General features: G+C 40.3%; 1 protein-coding gene across 1 annotated transcript in view; it reads right to left on the reverse strand.

Annotated features, from left to right (window-relative positions):
• Positions 1-12,125: 12,125 nt before the first annotated feature.
• Positions 12,126-22,471, reverse strand: part of LOC112111326 (glucose-6-phosphate exchanger SLC37A1) — a 56,384-nt gene continuing 46,038 nt past the window's right edge. Inside the window, exons 13-18 of the mRNA XM_029911568.1 lie at positions 21,630-21,715; positions 20,467-20,515; positions 17,715-17,788; positions 15,637-15,715; positions 14,815-14,912; positions 12,126-12,182 (exon numbers count right to left, since the gene is read on the reverse strand). Of these exons, the coding sequence (XP_029767428.1) occupies positions 12,126-12,182; positions 14,815-14,912; positions 15,637-15,715; positions 17,715-17,788; positions 20,467-20,515; positions 21,630-21,715 (443 nt within the window). The remainder of the gene's footprint in view (positions 12,183-14,814; positions 14,913-15,636; positions 15,716-17,714; positions 17,789-20,466; positions 20,516-21,629; positions 21,716-22,471) is intronic.

Consider the following 22,471-nt stretch of genomic DNA (forward strand, 5'->3'; position numbering starts at 1 on the left):
CTCCGATATCCTGGGACCGACACAGCTGCATACAGTCGTTCTTCTGTCATTTTCAATGCAAAAAATTGGCTGGGCAGTTTCAGTTGTGGCCAGGAAAATTTTAGATAACCATAAGAATGAACTTAGTTGTTAATATTTACACTTGTGTATAGCTGAAAGCATAAAAGCTGCCATGCATTCATTTTAACTGCTGGAATGCTTTTAAGGGTTTGGATTAGAAAACACTTAAAAACAATATTCCCTGGGAGCAAATAGGTACTTAAAAATAATTTCTTTATGATGTTACACAGGCACAAAATTTTGGTGTTGCTCTAACAAGTGGATTATTTTGGTATTCTACAAGAGGATTTTGATTAGTCAAACACAGGAGCTTTGCTTTTAGTGATAACAATTACATCATTCATAACCTTTCTATCCACAGGCTTATTTCAAACACTAATGTGCAGATGGTGTTCTGAGGAGAACTAGCCAGCGTATTCGATTTCTTTATCTATGCAAGAAGTTAATTCCACTTTCAGAATTAACCATCATTTAGGATTTTAGATTCAGATATTTTTTCCCCCTGCAAAATATTAGTTCCTTAAATCTGCAGTCAGCACCCACTTCAAAGTGCCTTGACTTGGATAACAGCAAAGATTTTTTTAAAAAAAATCAGCCAGCCAAAAAGGGGGTAGGGAAAGGAAAATAAAAAGGGGGTAGGGAAAGGAAAATAAAATGATCATTCTATGTTAACCATCCAAATTGCTTTGCACTAATACATAGAGGCCAGTACAAAGAAAATCAATGGTATTTCAATATAGCTAGTAGAACTATGAAGAATGTAAAAAACTGTTCAGCACTGAACCAAAACCAAAACCAAAACCCTAAGTAGGGTAGTTCATCCCAGTGCACAGGACCCTCATAGATCCCTGTATGTCATTTGAGTTCTTTATTCTGTTCAAGATTAAAGGATATGAATCTTAATAAAAATTCTCTGTGGCCTTACCCTCTTTCTGTTGAGATGGACTTTAAAATTGTTATTACATCATTATGCATAACCTTGTGGAGCTGAGGGCAAAGGAAAGTAAGGCAGGGAAGAAGTTATAAAGAACTTCTAATTGTGATCTGCTAACTTGAATCCCAGCTATATTAATACATAAAACTAAGTAATCATGTAAGACCCAAGGATACATATTCTGTTACAGGATAACTTGCAAAGTTCAGTTCTTACCTGTCATATAAATTAGAGAGATTTAATAATAGATTCAGAATCAGCCTTATTTATTAAATTAAAACCTCACATACCATGCAATGAAATGATGACTGTTAGACGGAAAATATTTTTTCATGTTCTACAGCAGAATTAATATCAATGTTGTGGCTGGTCATTCAGAAGAAAACAAAACCTTTTGAAAGAAATTTACTGTACTTTAAATTGGCTATTTGTTCCCTGTTTATGGAATTGACTCTTTGTATCATAACACTGAAAATAGAAGCATTCATATACCAGTTTGTCATTTTGCTACATCTGTTCTTTTCCTTATTTTGAAACAGATTCACTGACTCTATCAGACTGCAGTTTTAATTCTGTTTTTCCAGTGAAGATTTTGAGTCCATACCTCAGTTCTAGCACAAGGCCCTGTCCCACCCACGCGCGCAAACACACACACACACACACACACACACACACACACACGCTGATAAATTCACCTTTTAATGAGAGCTGCTAGGTGCTCTGCACTTTTGAAAACAGGCCACATTTTTGAAATATACATAATGATTTATCAGCTTAAATGTAGACACACATTTTAAAAAAATCTTGGCCAAGTGTTCTTCAAATAGCATATGCATATGTTTTCTATTGCTAAACAGTGCTATAGCCCTGACATTTCCTGTCTTGGTTCACTTGCTATCTTCTTTTTGTACATGTGGAACTTAAACTAGTTAAAATAATATAATTAAAATGTCATTTAAAAAAAATAAAACAATCATGTCATAATCCAATCAATCTCCAAAACCTTGGATCTAGCCCAGGCTCTAGCTTTTGAAGCATCTACTTCACATCATCAAATTCATTCATTTGTATGCAGCAAGAGGCCTGTCTTCTGGTGTATCCAAAACCGTAATCATCACTTAATGTTGGGAAATCATCATCAACATTGCCAGAATTGGAAAAGAACGTTGCCTCTGATAGCAGAAAATGACACAAAATGATTTTCACTTTCAATTTTTTCTTTTAGGTTTCCTTTCGTTAGAAAATATCGTAAGCATGATAAGAAAACAGGAAATAAAGCATTACAATGGCCCTGTTTAAATGCTACATTTTCCCCACGGATTTGATTACCAAAATATTTCTTTACTGGTGGTGAAGGACAGGTGAACACAAGGTCATTCACGGTTTCAAAAGTCATTCGGGAATTTAAAATAAAAGTCTTCTGGACTTGCAAGACGCAGCTGAGTTGTGTCATGTACAGCAATGATGTACTTAGACTGTACACTCATGTGCCAGGGACTGTTTCCATTTTGTATGCATACATGTGCATACGGTGCCTATCTTAATGGAACCCTGGCCTCTAGGCAGTACTGCGATGCAAGGAAACGAAAAACAAACAACGATTCAATTACAATGTGTTTTTCCATCAAGGGAAGCCTGTGCTATGTAAACAGAGAAGAAAGCTGTGAAATACAGCATTGTGTGCTGCTGTTCTTCCACAGGAACATATACAAGCCCACTGTAGTGCAGAGTTGCCTTAGAGATGGAGGAAGCTTCTGGATCACTCATAGAAATGAAGGAAACGTGGCTAAGCCCCTTTTGTAAAAGCGGGAGGGGGGGGGGAAATCCTACCCAACCCTGCATATACCTAAAAAGTGGAACAGGCAGTTGAAGAAAGTAAATAAAAACATGGCAAAGGAATATATAGCAATCTACAGCCTCAGGAACAGCTTGCGACAGATTCTCACAGCACGTTTTTCAAAGCAGGTGACAGACAGTTCAGATGCAACATGTCTGAGAAAAGTTTGGCTGTGGAGTTCATAGTCTTCGAATGCACAAAAAGTTTACAGCAGTAGAAAGAGAGCCTGGTCTACGGTGGCACAGAGAGGCATGTGCAGTAGAATATTCCCCTAATGGCAAGTAATTCTCTGCTTGTAGGGAGATATATTTCCAACATTACTCCACGCTGAAAATTAGCCGTAACAAGGGAAATGAACAGAGGAAATGCTAAATTCTTTACATCGATATAGACAATTAAATTCTGAAGAGAAATTCGTATTATAATACATCTACAGCACTTGAGAGTAAAGCATTAAAATATTTGAATCAACCTCCAGTCAAGAGGATACACAAAATTTTAATTCAGCGTTGTAGGAAATATGGGGTGAAATTTTCAAAGCCATCTAGGGGGTTAGATGCACAATTCCCCTTGAAATTAAGGAGCGATGTGTTTCTACATTCATATAGTAGCTTTGACAGTCTCATCTGTAATTACCAGAGAAGACAGATAATGCAAGTGATTTCCATTTCAAAAGTTTTAAAACAACCCCCCCAAAACCAGACCCCCCCCAAGCTTAAAAAGTCTTAGTTGAGAGGTAAGGAAATCATACTTCTTGGATTGTAAGGACAGAAGAGACCATTAGATCATCTGCTCTGATATCCTGTATAACACAGGCCAAATAATTTCACCCAGATCTCTTTGTATTGAGCCCAGTAACTTGTGTTTGACTAAAATGGATCTTCCTAAAATCAGACCCAGGTTTGAAAACATCCAACAACTCTGAACATCCATTGACTTCTGTAATATACTAGGTCAGTCTGACTTTGAACAACATTTATAACAGATGTTTGCAGTGTCATCATAGCCATGTTGGTCCCAGGATATTAGAGAGACAAGGTGGGTGAGAGAATATCTTACATTGGACCAACTTCTGTTGGTGAGAGAGACAAGCTTTTGAGCTCTTTCACCAACACAAGTTGGTCCAATAAAAGATATTATCTCACCCTCCTTGCCACTTTTAACATTAGCAATCCTGTATATTGACCACTGCAGGAACCTATGAGTGGTGATGACTAAATGGAATCGTAAGTCTAAATCTATTAAGAGGTCACTGAGAAAGTCTGAATTAATAGGACATCAGCATAAATATAAATTAGACATCCCCGATATTCTAAAGTCTTCGTACCTGAGACATATACACTCAACATATGGAATAACTTTTACAAATGTAAGGAGGAATCCTATCTGAAATTCCTTTATTGAGATGCAAGAAGAACCACAACAGGAGTTTTTTGTTTTGTTCTTTAAAATGTCACATGTACCCCTTGCAGGAGGCTGAAGACAAAAAAATCTTCAGTGTGGTCTCTTTAGTATTTGAAGGTGAAATGTCATTAAAAATAAAACTTCACTTTTTCAAGGCAACAGAGATGGGCATTTCCAGGGAATTTACAGCAGCATCTGCCAGAGTTAAAGAGACTTACATCCCAAGAGGTATACACAAACAATGGATGGTTAATGCTATTATGGCTTCCATTCAGGCTCTCATGATTTGATAAGCAAAGTTCCAGAGTTATTATTCTTTTTAATTTTATTTCAATTAGATGAAAAAGGAAAGACTGACACTGGAATGTATTTACAGTAATTTGGCTATCTGGAAGATGGACTGTAATGAGGTACAGAAGTTTACATTTTTGCTATGTTTCTTTCATCTTTGTATTCTGTTGCCAAACTCAAAGCACTGAAGCCCCTCCATAAGCCTGCGTGCACATCACATTTGCCATTCGTATTATATAGGAATATAAGCACTGGAATGAGAAAAGAAATCCTAGGAGCCAAAGGTCCCATCTGTTTTAATACAGCACTTCTCCCAGGGCACTTTCAGTAGATTTAAGTTACTTCCTTTACCTTTGTCCTCACTAGAAGTTTGAACCATGGTTTTGTAAATTACTAGAACCTTGCTTGATTGGCTAAATGGGTATGTTTTTTCCAATAGGGTTACCTCAATCGAGTTAGCTTAGCATAACCAAAAAGCCCTGACAACATGCAGGCTAAAATGTCTGAAGTCACGTTATCAAGTCACGTTTTAGTATGGTGGGAGAGGGACATAGTCATCTTCACTGGTTACAGGCAACATGGTTCAGTTTGTGTCCACGCAGCAGCTTTACTGCCATCACAACCATGTTTGTACATCTGCACCTACCTTGTTTGTATTAAACAGTTCTGAGAAACTGTAGGAGGCTATCCCATAGTGCTCCAGAGAGGACAGAGTTTCTGCAGGGCCTGGGCACGGAGCAGCAAAAGCAGGATGTGAGGCAATGCATTCTCAGATGGCCTAGTGCAAAGAGAGCTGGAAGGAAGAAGGTTACAAGGCATGGTTAGATATTCTTTATTATTTTCATTCAGGTTGTGTCTAAAGGCTCCAGTTAGGATCAGGGCCTCATTGTGCTAGGCACTGTACAAACACATAGTAAAAGTCCCTAAATTGAAGGTTTACAATCTAAATAAGGAATCAGCTTTCACTTTCAAGGCCTCTGAGACCAGGTTACTATATGGATCCATTGCCACCCTAGAACCAGACGTTCTCGGGGAACAATTTAATCTAGTGGCAGAGCGGGAGTGAGAAGAACCTCAGGGAGGCACACCACCAGTGATTTATGGTAAATAGGGTGGTAACTTGTGAAAGATTGGCCACCTAGTTTCCTCATTTCAAATTGAGAAGTGAGTTGTTTTATTGAGTGGACCAATTTATCCAAAAACGATAGAGTTCTGATATCGGACATCATTCTTGAAACTAGTTCAAAGGGAAGTTCTATGGCTTGTCGATATCATACCCTCTGCTGGCCACATGGGAAGGGAGAAGACTCTACAGAGATTGGTTGCAGTCTTGATGGCCCATCATGAGATGACTAGTTTTGTGCCTCCCATCCAGAGTGCCAGAAAGTGGCTCAGACAGTTACCAGGCTCTTCTAGTTCCCTTGGTTCTAGTGAGAAGTAGCCTTTTGGGAAGATTAGGATGAGTCTTTTGATTCGATAAAGGAAGACATACATTCATTCTAGTAATAGTGGACTATGCCACATGGTTTTTGGAAGCTGTCCCACTTGGAACCTCACTAGAGAAGAAAGTGGTTCAGGAATTCTCAAAGGTAGGATTTCTCCCAATAAATTTTGCATTCATGGACACCAGCTTCATGTCTGCACTGCAGTGACAAATATGTGACCTGCTGGAGGTCAAACCTGTGTGTGTGTGTCTGTCTGTCTACAAACACCCAGACAGATGGACTGAACATTTCTCTCAATTTATTTTGCTATGGCTCTATATCTCTGTGATGCTGCAGTAGCTCTCTAGCTCTGTAAGGCTGAGTGCCACAGCTACAGACAGCACTTACCAAAACCATTTGAAATTGCTCTGTACTATAAGGGCCTTTGTATTTTTCTAACCCACCTCAGGGCTTCCATTTTTTTGTACATCAAAGTGAATTGTTTTTTTTTTTAATACTGGTTCATTTCTTCATTTCTTGCTCCTTCCCCTTCCCCCTCCTATAAAAAGTACTAGATTCCAGGGTCACACCCCGGCCCCCGATATTTTCTTTAGAAGTATTTTAGACACATGGAAATCTTTCTTCTGATGTAATTTTGCAAAGCTTCCTTAACTGGAAACTTGCTTTCACCTCCTAGCATTTTCCCCCCATGCAGAAGTGCTTTAAATCCCATTATATCTCTAGGAGAGTCACACAACATTAAACACTGTAAGTTGATCAAGACCATGAAATTCTTGAGAGGGCTGGGAACAGAGAGGAGGGAAAAGGAGAAAAGATGGGGCAGAAGTAAAGGGGGGAAGACACAGGAATATTCATTGTCTGCATATATGGACTATATATCCAAGAACAGATGGAACATAATAGACATAGAGTTTAAATGGCACTCTAAGGTAACTAGTATAAGAAGTGCTGGGCCCTGTCTCCTTTCTTGAGTGCCTGCTTTCACACAGGACAGAGAGGAAGGCTTAATGTCTCTCACTGATAGAAATTGGCCTAATAAAAGCTATTACCTCACCCACATTGTCTCTCTAATGGTCACATTGGGTCATTGCATCCTGCTCCAAGGTGTCTAATTCTACTTTCAGGTAAGAAAGCCACTGTGTCTGAAAGAAAGATTCTAGTTTGTTTTCCTTAATAAATTATCTCCACTACTCCCGCAAGAAAGGGGCTACTCTCACAGGCAGGAAATGGACAATTTCCTTATTAAGATATAAAAGAGGCAAAAAGCGATCCACATTTTAAACTTAAATACAGAATCCATCTTTATTCAATATATGCTATGAAAAAATATTTTAATCTGCAAATAATCAGTATTTAAAATGGAAACACTTCACATTCAGATATTAAGCCTACTTTGACTACCACACTTCTACATTCCTGTACACATTTGTCACCAGATTTGTTCACCCCCAGGTGAATGAGTATTGACACCAGAAGCTAACAAAATGCACTGTTTGCTCAGAATGCAAGGAATTTTAGGGCTGATTATAAAAGAGAAGTGACCAAATTCCTTCCCCATGGGCAAATTAGGTATGGGAGTTAGGCCTTCAAATTTAATTATCTGCACCGGAAAATGATTACACATGCAAACTGTGAACACATTTAGAGGTTAGGCTGAGGGCCCTTTGGAAATTTTAAGCCTGATCCTGCTGTTCTTAGTCAGGCAGAATTCCTGTTACAGACAAAACCCTTTGGCCTTAATGACCAGGGAATTCCATATGATGACAAATTTTTTTCCTGGCACAGAAATTAATCAATTTCCTAACACCTTAGAAAACATCATTAATGCTTCACCAGGTTTGTTATTCCTCAACATATCTTGACATTTAATTTGCTGGCTAACATTTTAGTGGGTTTTTTTTTATTTACAGTTGTGGATTCTCCCACTCAACCCCAAATAAAGTGGTAAAGAGAATATCACAACACTGAAGAAAATCCCACATGAGTTAAGTGAACTGCAAGGATTGTGTAAATTCAAAAGAATCTAAACTTCCGAACCATAAAGGACACAATGTGAGTAGCTGAGAGCTCTAATTCACCAGTGCAGTCAGTGGGAGGGAGGGCTCTTAGTCCTGCCTGGGACACGTTCACTGCCTCACATGTGGGCTCTTATATTGCCAAAAAATAAAAAATGAAATGAATAATGTCAGCTCCTAAGAAGGAAACACTTAAAATTGGAATACACTAAACATCTTAACAGTATAATTCTGTTATCAACTAATACAGTTAGAAGCACTTTAACATAAGACTTTAGCTGGAGTGACAAAGCTTTAAAAACAACTACTTGCAAATGGTGGAGTTTTTTGACAACTATGGCCTGAATCCTGCAAAGACTTAGGCATGTGCTTATCTTTATGCAGTGTGTGCGGTCCCATTGATTTTAATGAATCTGTTCGCAATGTGTGAAGTTAAGCATTTACGTAAATCTTTGCAGAACATAGACCGTTGTCTGGCATGGATCACACACGGACTTTGGCACATGCATAAATCTATTGGATTGAGGCCGATTCTTTGCTGAGTAGGGACCTTTATTTGCAACAAAGTGCATAGGCAAGTGCTTAGCTTTAAGCATTTGTGAAGTCTTGTTCAAGTCAATGGCATTTAAGCACGTGCCTAAGCGCTTTGCTGAATCAGGGCCAAAAATGCAAAAAAACATGAGAAAAGCGTGAGTTCAAGAACAACTGCTCAAAGGTTAAAGGATTTAAAACAAAAACAAAACCACCACCACCCAAAACAACCCAAAAAGATTAAGCATTGTGCCAGAAACAAAAATGCAAACAAGAAGTTGATGAGAAAGAAGAAATTTTTTTGTATGTTCTGAAGGGTTATTTTAAAAAAAGGTTATTTTGTTAAGCAAGTGAGGTATGTACAGTACCACAGTATTTTGTAAAAAAGTTAAAAAAGCAAAAAATTCAGAACAGTTATGCAGAGGTTTAATAAATACACATTATAACAATATACAGTTTAAGTCTATTTAACCTTTATAGTCAACATAATAAACATCTCTTTTATAGAAATTCCCTTTAATATTATTGTACATCTTACAAATATTCACCAGAAGCTTGTCTTCTATTGGAAGGAGATTAAAAACTGTCAGATCAAGAAGAAACAGTGTATTATGAAAACACTAACACGTGCACTTACAGGATAATATAAACCTCTGAATTTCCTCTCTCAACTTTATGTCCAGTATGTGGGTCAGGTTTTTTTTTTTTTTAAACTATATACTTTGGCTCTAAACTTGGACTGCAACATTAGTCTTTTGACAGATTTTTGGTGCTATGATTAAGGTCCGGATCCTGCAATGAGCTCTGAGTGGACAGACTCCCTGCACTGCATCCAGCCCCATTGAAGTCAATGGGTGCTTGAACTCAACACCATTTCAGGATCAGGATTTAAACCAGCCAATTTTTTGTTCACCCATTAAAAAAAAAAAAAGCAGCTAGTGCTAAAGCTTCAGTCACAGGTGAGACAATGCCTTTGCCCTCCAAATTAAAAATAACCTGCAACTCCAAAGGAGCCTATAGAATTAACAATAAAACAATTCTATAAAGTCTGTACAACCAGTGTATAATGCCCTACAAATCATTAGAACTCCTTACAGGAAATGCGCCATCATAATAAGCCTCTTTGTTGTTTGAGTCTCCTTTTCTGACAACCCCAAATGAGCAAAACTTCCCATCCAGGGGGCTAGTGGAGGCTACTTTTTTACAGCACATTGTAACTACTTATGTACAAGTTCCAATATATTACACATAAAAGAGCAGAATGCGGCCCTTGGGATTTTACAGTGTAGGATAAGTTAGTGCTGTAGTTAAAGTCTGATAATATGGTCGGACTACTTTCTTACTGTTTAAACTGTTTCAGGATATTGAATAGCAGTGAATCTGAGACAGCTGGTACTTTCACATAGTGTGATGACCTTATCTTTTAAGAGGTGGCATAAATGGGTGACAGGGCATGGATCATTTGATGATTACCTGTTTTATTCATTCTCTCTGGGGACCCTGGCATTGGCCACTGTCGGAAGACAGGATACTGGGCTAGATGGACCTTTGGTCTGACCCAGTATGGCCATTCTTATGTTCTTAAAGGACACTTTGCTAATACCATTGGCACATTCCACTGCTGAAGCATCCGAAGAGAGTTCATTTTCTTCTTTGTGCTCTATTCTCAAATCTCCTTGCAGTTTGTTAAAAATAAGCAGTTTAAGGTTTACTTAAAATATCCTATCAACATGAATCAAAAGGCACTTGGTATTTCTTTTTTGGCTCAGTTAAGGCATACAGCTTCCCAAAGCTTCTGTCTCTTCATGTGATAAACAGTCACCATCCTGAGAGACTGATGTATGTGCAAACAGGAAACAAAACAAAAACAAAAAAACTTCACCAGGAATTCACCAGCTGAATTTCTCAATTCTCTCCTGGTAAATGTGCAAAATGCTCCACAAGACAAATCACAAATACAGAATAATTTATTCCACAGTCTTTTGAGGGCGTAGTTTTGATCACACATGAAGACCTTAATTCCATGTCTGAGATATCATAAGTCAGTGTTCTTTAAACCTGTGAAAAAATAGCTAATATGAGAAGTTTGGAAGCAGTGCATAATAAGATATCAATAAATTCAAAATGCTGTCCACATTCTTTGTTATACACTTTCCTATTCTATGCTATATTTACAGATGAGGGACCTGATTTTGATTTCACTTGCACTCGTTTTACTTTTGTATAACTCCATTGATTTAGTGGAACTTCTCTGGGTTTACACTGGTTTGAAATCATAGAATCATAGAATATCAGGGTTGGAAGGGACCTCAGGAGGTCATCTAGTCCAACCCCCTGCTCAAAGCAGGACCAATCCCCAACTAAATCATCCCAGCCAGGGCTTTGTCAAGTCTGACCTTAAAAACCTCTAAAGAAGGAGATTCCACCACCTCCCTAGGTAACCCATTCCAGTGCTTCACCACCCTCCTAGTGAAAAAGTTTTTCCTAATATCCAACCTAAACCTCCCCCAATGCAACTTGAGACCATTACTTCTTGTTCTGTTATCTGCTACCACTGAGAACAGTCTAGATCCATCCTCTTTGGAACCCCCTTTCAGGTAGTTGAAAGCAGCTATCAAATCCCCCATCATTCTTCTCTTCTGCAGACTAAATAATCCCAGTTCCCTCAGCCTCTCCTCATAAGTCATGTGCTCCAGCCCACTAATCATTTTTGTTGCCCTCCGCTGGACTCTTTCCAATTTTTCCATATCCTTCTTGTAGTGTGGGGCCCAAAACTGGACACAGTACTCCAGATGAGGCCTCACCAATGCCGAATAAAGGGATATGATCACATCCCTCGATCTGCTGGCAATGCTCTGATTTATACAGCCCAAAATGCTGTTAGCCTTCTTGGCAACAAGGGCACACTGTCGACTCATATCCAGCTTCTCGTCCACTGTAACTCCGAGGTCCTTTTCTGCAGAACTGCTGCCTAGCCACTCGGTCCCTAGTCTATAGCAGTGCATCGGATTCTTCCATCCTAAGTGCAGGACTCTGCACTTGTCCTTGTTGAACCTCATCAGATTTCTTTTGTCCCAATCCTCTAATTTGTCTAGGTCCCTCTGTATCCTATCTCTACCCTCCAGCGTATCTACCACTCCTCCCAGTTTAGTGTCATCTGCAAACTTGCTGAGGGTGCAATCCATGCCATCCTCCAGATCATTATTGAACCACCCTTTCCTTCCTGCCAACTTCTGAAAAAAAAGTACAAATTGAGCTATTAAAATAATTCCACCACCAGCCAACCAAAAACCTCATATTGCCAAGTTTCACACTCAAGGGTGATAAATTAAGAGGGCCCCAACTTTTGGAGAAAATGTACAGAGAATGTGACAGAGAACTCAATTTTCTCTACTGTTTTAAAAAATAGTTTTGAAGAAAGATTTTCATGATTTAAAGAAAAAGAGGTTACTCTTTACAAAACAGAAAAATCTCACAGATTAAGGTACATGCACATAAAGGAAGAATCCATGATTTCTGCAAGGAGAAGGAGCACATCAAAGGTGGAGAAGCCAAGAATGACATATGAAAACATTTAATCATCATATAGAAAAACACAAGTAACAGACTTACAAGGTCTGGTCCATCTTACACTGGAGTTCTTTTCGTATAAGACGGAGTAAGAACTGTACAAAAACAAATCTGGGTTAAACATCTAGACAGGTGAACCACTCAGATAAATTTTCAGTGTCAAACGCACACTGCTACTCTGAGTACTTCATTTAATGTTATCCCGGTTCGACCGAATAGAAACCCATTATATTCTCACATGTTCAGTCAATGGTTGGAAGATGAATTTGTACCACTCACGTGAGAGGAGCTAAATCAAAGTCTTTCTCTGTATCAGCAAGGATCCAGAGGTTATGCAAGAACTGGAGCTGATGGACATTTTTCAAAATAGAACATTTTTGCAATCCCACCCCGCATTGTGACAAAATTGAAAAAACAAAAACTGCTGTTTTTTCAAATTATTTTTTCTCTTCCTCTCCCTACATACCTTTCCCCCCCTTCTGCCCACCTTTTCAGTGGCAAAGTTGGGCGGGGGGGGAAGAGGAAGGAAAACTGGAGAAAATCCCCATCCCACCTCAACACCCCTGCCCCAAATTCCCAAACATTTGGGATTACTATTTCAAACAAAAAAATTGTCCCACTTCTAAATCTGTGGAATGAAAATGAGTGAAATTCATGGTGATTGTCCTCCCTGCCTCACCATTTTTTTACCAGTTCTAACAATAACTATTTTATTATTGTACCAGCAAGACTCTGATGAGACCAGCAGAGGGAGCCCAAGACTGCAAGAAAAATGGTATCTATTATACCACCATTGCTCTGAGACACACATTTGGGTCTAATCCTGTAAGCAATTAAACTTACTCAGGTCCATTACTGACTGCAGGATCAGGCCCTTTATACTTATTGTCATAGGTATACCAATTAATACAGCCCTCCATCAAACGGGAAACAGAAGAGTGATCTTACAGACGATGTTTGATGAAAAACCCATGCTAAGAAAATTTCAATCTTCTATGTCTTCTGGCTATTATCAGTGTGAACCAGTTACAACTATTCTTAGAAATGAAGGCTGTGATTTTTCAAGGCACCTACTCCCCCTTTGCACACTTAATTCCCATTGGAATTCAATTGAATTCAAAGGCCTAATTCCCTCATGAAAAAAAAATCAGTTTAAAATATAGATCTTAAAAGCTCTATTTGTTATATTGGGGCAAAAAAAGAAAAAAGGTTCCAATAGCCGGATTTATCACCCTGACAAGGAATTTACCCACTGGCTAGTATAAATCCTTGCAGCACCAGTAATGGCTGAGTAAAGAAGTTATGCAGTCATGTATAAACACACATTCATTCACTTGATAGGACCCAGCAAGTGGGAAGCAGAGGTTTCCATCTATGATGGAAAGTGACATTCAGCTCCTTCAGAAGAATTGGAACTTGTACCGGGCCATAGCAACATGAACGCAGTCTCTTGGTGTACTAAAAGAGCTACAATCTAAAAACTACTGAATATTTGTGGGAGTGCCTCTTGAAATCTGACTAACTTGTCCATTTTATTTATTAATTTCCAAACATCTTACTCTATAATGTGGAACAACTTGGCAACAAACCAACCTTTTTCTTGAGTTAGAGATGTGCAATCTGACCCTCACAGGGGGACTGCTTCCCTTAGGGTGGCCATATAGCAAATGTGAAAAATCGGGACAGGATTTGGGGGGGATAATAGTTGCTTATCTAAGACAACGCCCCTAATATCGGGACGTCTGGTCACCCTACCTTCCCTGCATGTACGTGACTGAATTCAATGGAACTGTATGGCATATGGGACTGTCTGTGCAGATCAGACAGGGGCCTGATTCTAAAGTGTCTAACAAAAATTTAGCCCTTCTGTCACCACCTTCCAGCAAGTGATACCAATGCACTTTACAAAGGATTAATAAATGAACCTTCCCTAACCCTCTCTGAGGTGGGTCAATAATGTCATCCTCCCTTGGCAGAGGGGCAAACAAGAGGCACATAGAAGTTAAGAGATTTGACGAAGCGCATTCAGGAAGTCTGTGGCAAAATTAGAAACAGAACCTCCAGACTATATTCTCTGCTGCTGTAACACCACTGACTTTAATAGTTACACCAGCAAGTAATTAGTCCACAGATCTCCTGACTCCTTATTTTGTGCCTTAAACACCACAGAAGACAATCTGCCTAGATAAGATAAAATAGGGCAAGTCAGAAACAGCCTCTTTTCAGATCATCCCATCCATTACACTTTGTCAAATAGGAGAAAGATGTGATGGACACCCAATTGGAATACGTGAGGCATTCATTCTTAACAGTTGAATTACCATGGTGATACTGATTCTGTGGCAATGCAGCAAAATGTGTTACTATTTCAGTAAATTGACGTTGCTGCTTCGGTGCTGCCTTTAAGAGAAAAAACAGAAGAATTCTTCTGTGGGCCAAAACTGATGTGAATTTTTGCTTCCAACTATGTTTGGGGCAATCCCTTTGGTGAGCTACTGCATACAGATATCACCCATTGAAGCTAATCTGCTCTCCAGCTTCAAAGTTCAAAATGCTCATCTTAGTTCTTTAAATAAAAAAAAAACAAAAAGAACTCTACAATATGAATGGAAACATCCCACTCAATAATAGAATATACAAATCACAATACAAGGAGGAAATTTCCATTTTAACACAAAGGGCTTTATAAGAAAGAAATATGGCACTAAATGTTTTATTTAGACTTACTAATAAGGCACATGCATCTGCCACCATTAGCATGTAAAATACATTGTTCCAACCAGAGGGAGAGATGAGACCAGCTAACAGAGGCCCTAGAGCAGCACCTAAAATACAATAGTGACACAACATGTTCAAATTCTGAGATGGAAACATTACTAGTTCCTATGACAAGATATTCTGTGTTTGGATATTTTACTCAGTTTCAACCTTCATAAAAGCAAACCCATTTTGGCATACATTTGTAAGAGGATCCATAAGGTTTATAGACAGTATATATGGCTGCAAAGCTGCCATAACACTGGTGTAGCTGGATGGCCAGTGGATGATTCCCCTTGGTTAGAGGTGTCTGCAGGTTGTGTAGGTCTATCATGGTGGATCTCTGCCTCCCTCACCACTGCTGGTGCAGAGGGCATAACCAAGGCATCCTTGATCTCAGGTACCCAGAACAGTATACTGTTCTAATTTGTGCTGGGGGCCAGCCCACCACCACCAAGCCTGGGGAAGTACAAAGGAGGCCTAAAGCCGTCTTTGCCCATTCCCCACTCCCAAAGTGATGCTTAGTACTGGCCAGGTGTGACATGGAGAGAATCCAGCTTGATAAAGAGCCTGAGTTGATTTTGTAGCACTGGCAGTTGGGGGGGAGAGAGCCATCTTTTTATATGCAAACTGCGCACACGTGATGTGCAAATCATTGAGACACAGACAGGGAACTCCTTGATGCCAGCTTTAGTCCACTTTCAGAGCAGAACTACACTGTAATTCTCTAGCACCTAGAGCCACAGAAAGCCTACTGCAGATAAGGCAGGCAGCTTCCAAACGATAGCTTACCTACAGAACCTGTTCCATCGATGATAGCCGTAACTGTGGACAGGGCTCTTGCATTTCCTTTCAGACTTTTATGGGTACCCTACAGTGACAAATACTCAGTTCAGAACCATTTACAGATGAGCCTAGGAAATGGCCATGTATCTGCGTCATACTCCTGGCCTTTCCATAGAAAAACATATCATGAAATAATGGACAAATACATAGAAAATCATAGAATCATAGAATATCAGGATTGGAAGGGACCTCAATCCACGCCATCCTCCAGATCATTAATGAAGATATTGAACAAAAGCAGCCCCAGGACCCTTGGGGCACTCCGCTTGATATCGGCTGCCAACTAGACATGGAGCCATTGATCACTACCCATTGAGCCTGACGATCTAGCCAGCTTTCTATCCACCTTATCATCCAGCCCATACTACTTTAACTTTCTGGCAAGAATACTGTGGGAGACCATATCAAAAAGCTTTGCTAAAGTCAAGGAATAACATGTCCACTGCTTTCCCCTCATCCACAGAGCCAGTTATCTCATCATAGAAGGCAATTAGGTTAGTCAGGTATGAACATGTTAGCATGAACATTACCAAGTAGCATTCCATAGGTATGGACAAGACCCTTTTATCATTGCTTAAAAAAAATCCCCCATGACCAATCTATTTTAATGATGTTCTTTATAAATAACCCTTTCTATTGTGCATGCAAGGTGTTCAGGCAGAATGGGTTGTGCTTGAAGCCTGCAATTTTTCTCTGAAACTGCATAGTGGTCTGTCAGTACAGCCATTGTTGATATCAGAAAGCTCTGCAGAATAGAAGAGAATCACTAGTTGGACAAGAATACTAACAAAGCTAGAGTATCAATGATAAAAGCCATAAAAAGGGCCACTCAGCAGGTTATTGAGTCAAAAGGCACCAAAAGGAAGTAGTTGTGAAGGCCATTTTCATTAGGCCAGTTATTCAATAGGACTGCAGAGCAAAACGAATGATCATAGGAACAAGTTTATAACTTGGTATATAGGAGACTGAATGGCTCAGAGGATTGTTAAGAAGACAGAGCCTTTCATTTACTCAGGGCACTGAGGAGAATTCAGTCTAGGTCACCAGTCGCCTAAAGTCATTAGTGTCAGATGGTTGTTTAGTGACATATGAGAAAATCAGTTGGCGGTTTCTGTCCAGCTCCCAGAGGGCAGGTGTCTATGTAACAAGATCCTACAGTCTAGCTGCCAGTCACAGCAATGAGGCTATTGATTGAATGGACCTGAAGGGGGAGCATTCTCTCAACCCTACCGGTGCTCCCTTTTGATCACTAAGGAGGCTCAGGAGGAATGCTGGGATGGGGTGTGGATTTAAATTCCGCTGCCTTTCCTCTACCTATTCTGCTGGTGAATGACCTCACTCTGTGGGGCTCCCACCATCCAGCACCTTTCAAAGCAATACATTTACCTAGCATTGAGAAGCAAAATTGAAGAAAAGGTACCCAGGGCAATGTTTTCATGGAGCATCTGCTGCAGTCAGACCACAAGCCTGCAGGGCCTGGTGTGGCAGGGTGGCAGGGAGCACAGGCTGACTGGGGTGCAGTATATGGGTGAGCAGAGGCTAACATGAGCACAAGGAAGGGCAAGCACCAGGCAGTGCTCTCCACACCTAATGGAGATAAGCCTCCAGCCCATTGCACACCTGGTCCCTTACTCTCAAAGGTGCAGGGTAAAAAAAGTGCAGGATGTGGGTGGCAAATGGCACGTCTCCTGTGGCCTTATGTGTGATCCTCAGCACGCACATGAAGTGTTTATCTAAGAGATCCCCTCTTTGATCTCTCTTCTTAGGAGGCAGGAGTAATTATCAGTATTAATGCAGGGTTGAGTTCTTTAATGCTCCCCATCCTGCTCATTACTCTTTACCTTGTACACAGAAGTGCAACACACACACACACACACACACCACATCTGTACTACGGAGAATTGAGCCCTCAATGCTTTACACACATTTACTACTCATCACAGAAACCCACAGGCTTCCCCCCCCAAATGAGGGCAAACGAGCGGGTCTATCTGCTAAATGTAAAACAAAAGAGCCAAACTCACCAAGTCGGCTGAGACTGCAGTTGTGATCAGTGCATAAGGACCGTTCACCAGGGCTCCACTGATAAGCAGCATAACTGTTGGAAGTTCGATGAAGAAAAGTAAACACGAAGTTTCCAGAATTGATGTTATTTATAATCACAATCCCACGTGATGATCTAGACCTTGATCATTTAACATACTACATGTCTTTAATAAATGCAATGTAACTACAAGAGTATATTCATGGGAAGTACAATTTTGCTTCAAAATGGCTACCAAGGAAAACAAGGGTAAAAAGCCATCTCAGTAGCAATGGACAGATTTAAGCACAAAGGGGCGTTTGCTTCCAGCACAGTGGAGAACATGATGTGTCCACTCCCAGCTCTTCGGCTGCTTGTGCCTTTTAGACTGTAAACCCTTCTGGGCGGAGAAGAGTCCTTTATCTGTTTGTACAGGGCCTACCACAATGGGGCTCCAAAGCTCAACGGGGCCTTTGGATGCTTGTGCCATACATACAAAACCTCACCACCAGCACTGCCTTCACATTTCAAGTCCTCTCCTTTTGTATTTGGTAGGAGGCCACAAATAAACTGAGTTTATCCCAACAAAAGGTCAGAACCCCTTTACGTTTATAAGAGACTCTTTAATCATCTCTGATACTTGGAAGAGGGAATCGAGCACTCTCAGTTCCAGGTACAGAAACCAGTGTTATTCACTGGTTATTCATGGTTCTCACTCCCCACCCCCACTCATTTCCTGACCATGCAAAAAGAAAAGCCCCTTATCACAGCCTCAGGGAGGCAAGAGCATTTTCGTTGATGCATGCTGTTCTGTCAGTTTTTCTTGATTAAATTCCCTCTGTCCCATCTCAACTCAGTCATGCTTATGGCACCCAGAGATGTATCCTTGTAACAATGATTCTAGTCTGCAATGAGCCAGAGAGTAGGACTCCCAACACCCTTAAACACAGTTATCCGACAGTGTACATTTTGAGGCACTGGGTCAGCTCAGAGGTGCATTCTCCTTACAATTACATGCCTCTATTTGAGCTTCCTTACAGAAATATTTGACCACCTAATTCCTAATAATTCTCTACACACTATCAGCATGCTTCAGTCCCCAATCCACTCGAGGAATATTTTTCCTGACCCCTAAAAATGCAAACTCACAAAGATATTGTTCATTTAAAATAGAATTGCAAATAGTTTCCAGAACAGTCCTGGCTACTGAGTTCCCAGGATAATTTTTGTGGTTTTATAAATACATTTCCTGTTTTCCCCTAGTGTTTTTCTCCCCCTGTTGAAAGACTCGAGCAAAAAGGGAAAATGGTGAAAGTGGGTGTACAACATACAAATGTATAAGCTAAAACTGCACAAGACTTTTTAAAAAACGGTTTTCTTCTAAGATGCTATAGTGGTTACTTATAACAATAATAGGTACAACATTTGCAGAGAGAAGTGTGATTTTTAAGTTAATTATGCTCCTTTCTGCTTTCAAAAGGAGATCAAACTGTTCCCATTAATTCAAGAGTATTTTATTGTCTTTGGATTTCCTTATCTCCCTCCCCCCACAAAGGCTTTCAAGATTCATCAGTGTTTGAGGCTGAGAGGAATGAACTCTACTCCTACTTTTAATCTGCCTTTCTGTAAATCAAACAATAGCCCAGATCACACTTCCAACCACTCTGTGCACGATTCTCACCCTCCTGAGTGGAAGGGACACCATCCTCCCCTTCCTAGGGCATCCTCCTCCTTCCAGTCCCACAGAGTGTCCCTGGAAGTAGTGACACAGCTTGGAGGAGGTGTTAGCTCGCAGAAGTCCTTAAGTGGAAGGGAACCCTCATTTAAGGGGGTGGGGGAATCACAGGGGCAGCAAGGCAATGGAAGGTCCTGGGAGTGTGACTCCAGTTCAGCTGCACTGCCAGGGAATTTGATGGGGAGCTCTGGGGGGCAAATACAGACTTCCACGCAGCACATGCATGTGAGGCTCCTCCAGCTTTGGGGGCAGGCCCTAGAGAACATCCCCCTCCAACAGAATGGCTGGGGAGAAACTCTGCAAGGGGAGTCACACAGAGACCTCCTCCCCCTCAGCCTATTCTGTCAGACTGCCCCTCTTGTGGTACAATCTGCTAGATGCAATTCAAAGCTGGTCAAAAATGGTCAAACAAAGGGTCTCCCCTTCAAAAAAGTGTCCTTTTTTTCAAAATTGGAATGTTTTTGGTGAAAATGTCTTAGTTTTGTGTGTGCGTCTGTCTGTCTCTCAGATTTCCTCCCTCCCCTTTACCAGCAGTGAAATGGATAAAAGTGGGGATGGGATGAGAGGAGAAGAGAAACTCAAAAAGCAAAAATAAAACATTTAAACCAAAAAGTTTTTCCAATTTTTTTTTATGAAACACATTGAATAGAGGAAAAATATCATTTCTTTTTGAAACCCCTGAAATAAAAAGGGCTTTGAATTTTCCAATTTTTTTGTGGAAGAGGTTTTCCATGTTTCGACCAGCTCTAATGTAATCATTTTTCCTATGGCCTGAAATGAAATTACTGTGCTACCAAAATGCGGTCCTCTGCCCTTTTTCTACGGGTGGTTCATGGCCTCTAAAGAGGCTAAGCAGAAATCCAACTGACTTCAATGGGAGCCGCAGGTGTTCAACACCTCTGAAAAGCAGACAATTAGTTTCTAGACTTTTTCCCCAGAAAAATCAGTGTGAATGGAACAAAAGTAAAAGAAAATCAAGTCCAGTTAAAAGCAGGCAGAATGTAATTTAAGTTCTCACCTATGGTAGCTTCTAGGCCCATTTTACTGATTGCAGAGAACATGTATAGCTGTAATGGATATGAATGGGTAAACATTTAAGTAGTAAAAACAGAAGAATAAGGTTTGATTCTGATCTCACGCTTTCACCAGCATAAATTCCCACTGAAGTTGAATGAGAGGAAGTTAAGGCCCCTTCTCTTCACAGAATTGTAGGTTTTCACATACACAAAAAAATCTCCTTAATGTCACAACATGAAAAATACAGTTGTCTTTGTGATGAAAAGTTGTTTGTTATTTTTGGTGCTGGAGTCCCCTGGCATGGAAATCACCGTCAATTTCCCCATGAGGCTGCCTGTCTCATAGAGATAGCTAATTAATATGACCATAATTTTTTAACCTGTCACTTTCAAATAAAGCATAGCACAGAGTTCTGCTGATTCTGGCAAGATCAGTGTATGCATTGTAGACATATACTATAAAAATCACACTGCACATATGTAGCAGCCAGATTCCTAACATTAACAGCTCAGCAATTTTGATTATTTAAATCAAAAAGACAAATCACTTGCCCAATTCTGATTCAGAATTGAATAACTGAGTAAAAGGATTCAGAGGGATGGCCGTGTTAGTCTGTATCAGTAAAAACAGCGAGGAGTCCTTGTGGCACCTTAGAGACTAACAAATTTATTTGGGCCTAAGCTTTCGTGGGATATAACTCACTTCATCAGATGCATGGAGTGGAAAATACAGTAAAAGCAGGTATAAATATACAGCACAGGAAAAGATGGGAATTGCCTTACCAAGTGGGGGCAAGGGGGTCAGTGCTAACGAGGCCAATTCAGTTAGGGTGGATGTGGCCCATTTCCAACAGTTGACAAGAAGGTGTGAGTGTCAACAGAGGGAAAATTATTATTTTTAGTGAGTGCTGTCAAAGCCAGCTGAATGTGACAATTTTTCATAGAGTCCTATAGCATATGACGTGCTAAAGAATGGCATATTTAATTTATTAAAACCAGCCCAAACCTCTGTGTTGGCTCTTGTGCGGAGACTTTTCAGAGCAACTTTCAACCTGGGGTGAATGGTCAGAGACTGCTGAGAACAGGAATCTCTAATGGAAATGCTCACAGAACCTCACCCAGTCCCACAAAAGGGCACAATTAAAATAAGGAGAATAGATCTTACGGCAGGGGCTGCTAGTAGTAACATCATTCCACAGGTTGAAGCCCTTTTTTCCAATCTATCTGATATCATGCCTGCCAAAATGCCACCTGAAAAAGAGACACATTAAAGAACAAAAAGGTTATTTCATGAGCATTTTATGCACTATAATTGGACATATATTTCCCCAAAGTTACAGCAATCCAGTGTAATTGTTGTAAAGGTACACTTCTATTATAAACACACACACACAGAACATAGGACTGAAAATCTAGTTTGAGTTAGTAGCTTTATTATTATCATCTATGCCACAAATGATTAGATTGAGCTGGACAACCGCGACAGGCACTGTAGTCTGCCTCATTGGCTCCTTCTCAGGTCATCTGTACACCCAGGATGATGTAATTGGAGGGGACCTCTAGGGTATGGCTACACTGTGTCATTAGTAGAGTGGCTCGCCAGTATTTTCCACCTGGTGTTTTGGAACCCAACTGCGTCAAACCAGCTTCTGGGGTTGAACCAATGAATTAAGGCCTCCATCTCCTCTGGAGGAAGAATAAGCCTAGCCTCAACATGTAGGATGTTATAGTCTGACCATGACAAAAGAGCCATCATCATAAACCCTGTGTCCCATCTGAATTCAAGTGTAAGATCCAGAGGTATGCCACCCACATTTACTGAGCCACAAATCACTTGGTAGGGTTACCAGAAGCCACCCTGTGTCTGCTTTCAGTTTAATACTGGATACATCCTTTGACTACCCTGGCAAGGATGCAATAGGGATTCCATCTTGTCTCCTCATGCTGCCCTGTCTGCCTGTCTCCTCCTGTTGCCTCTTGTCCTATACCTAGATTGTAAGCTCTCTA

The sequence above is a fragment of the Terrapene carolina genome, unplaced genomic scaffold, assembly GCF_002925995.2.
Source record: "Terrapene carolina triunguis isolate 2854851 unplaced genomic scaffold, T_m_triunguis-2.0 Scaffold31, whole genome shotgun sequence".
NCBI lineage: Eukaryota > Metazoa > Chordata > Testudines > Emydidae > Terrapene > Terrapene triunguis.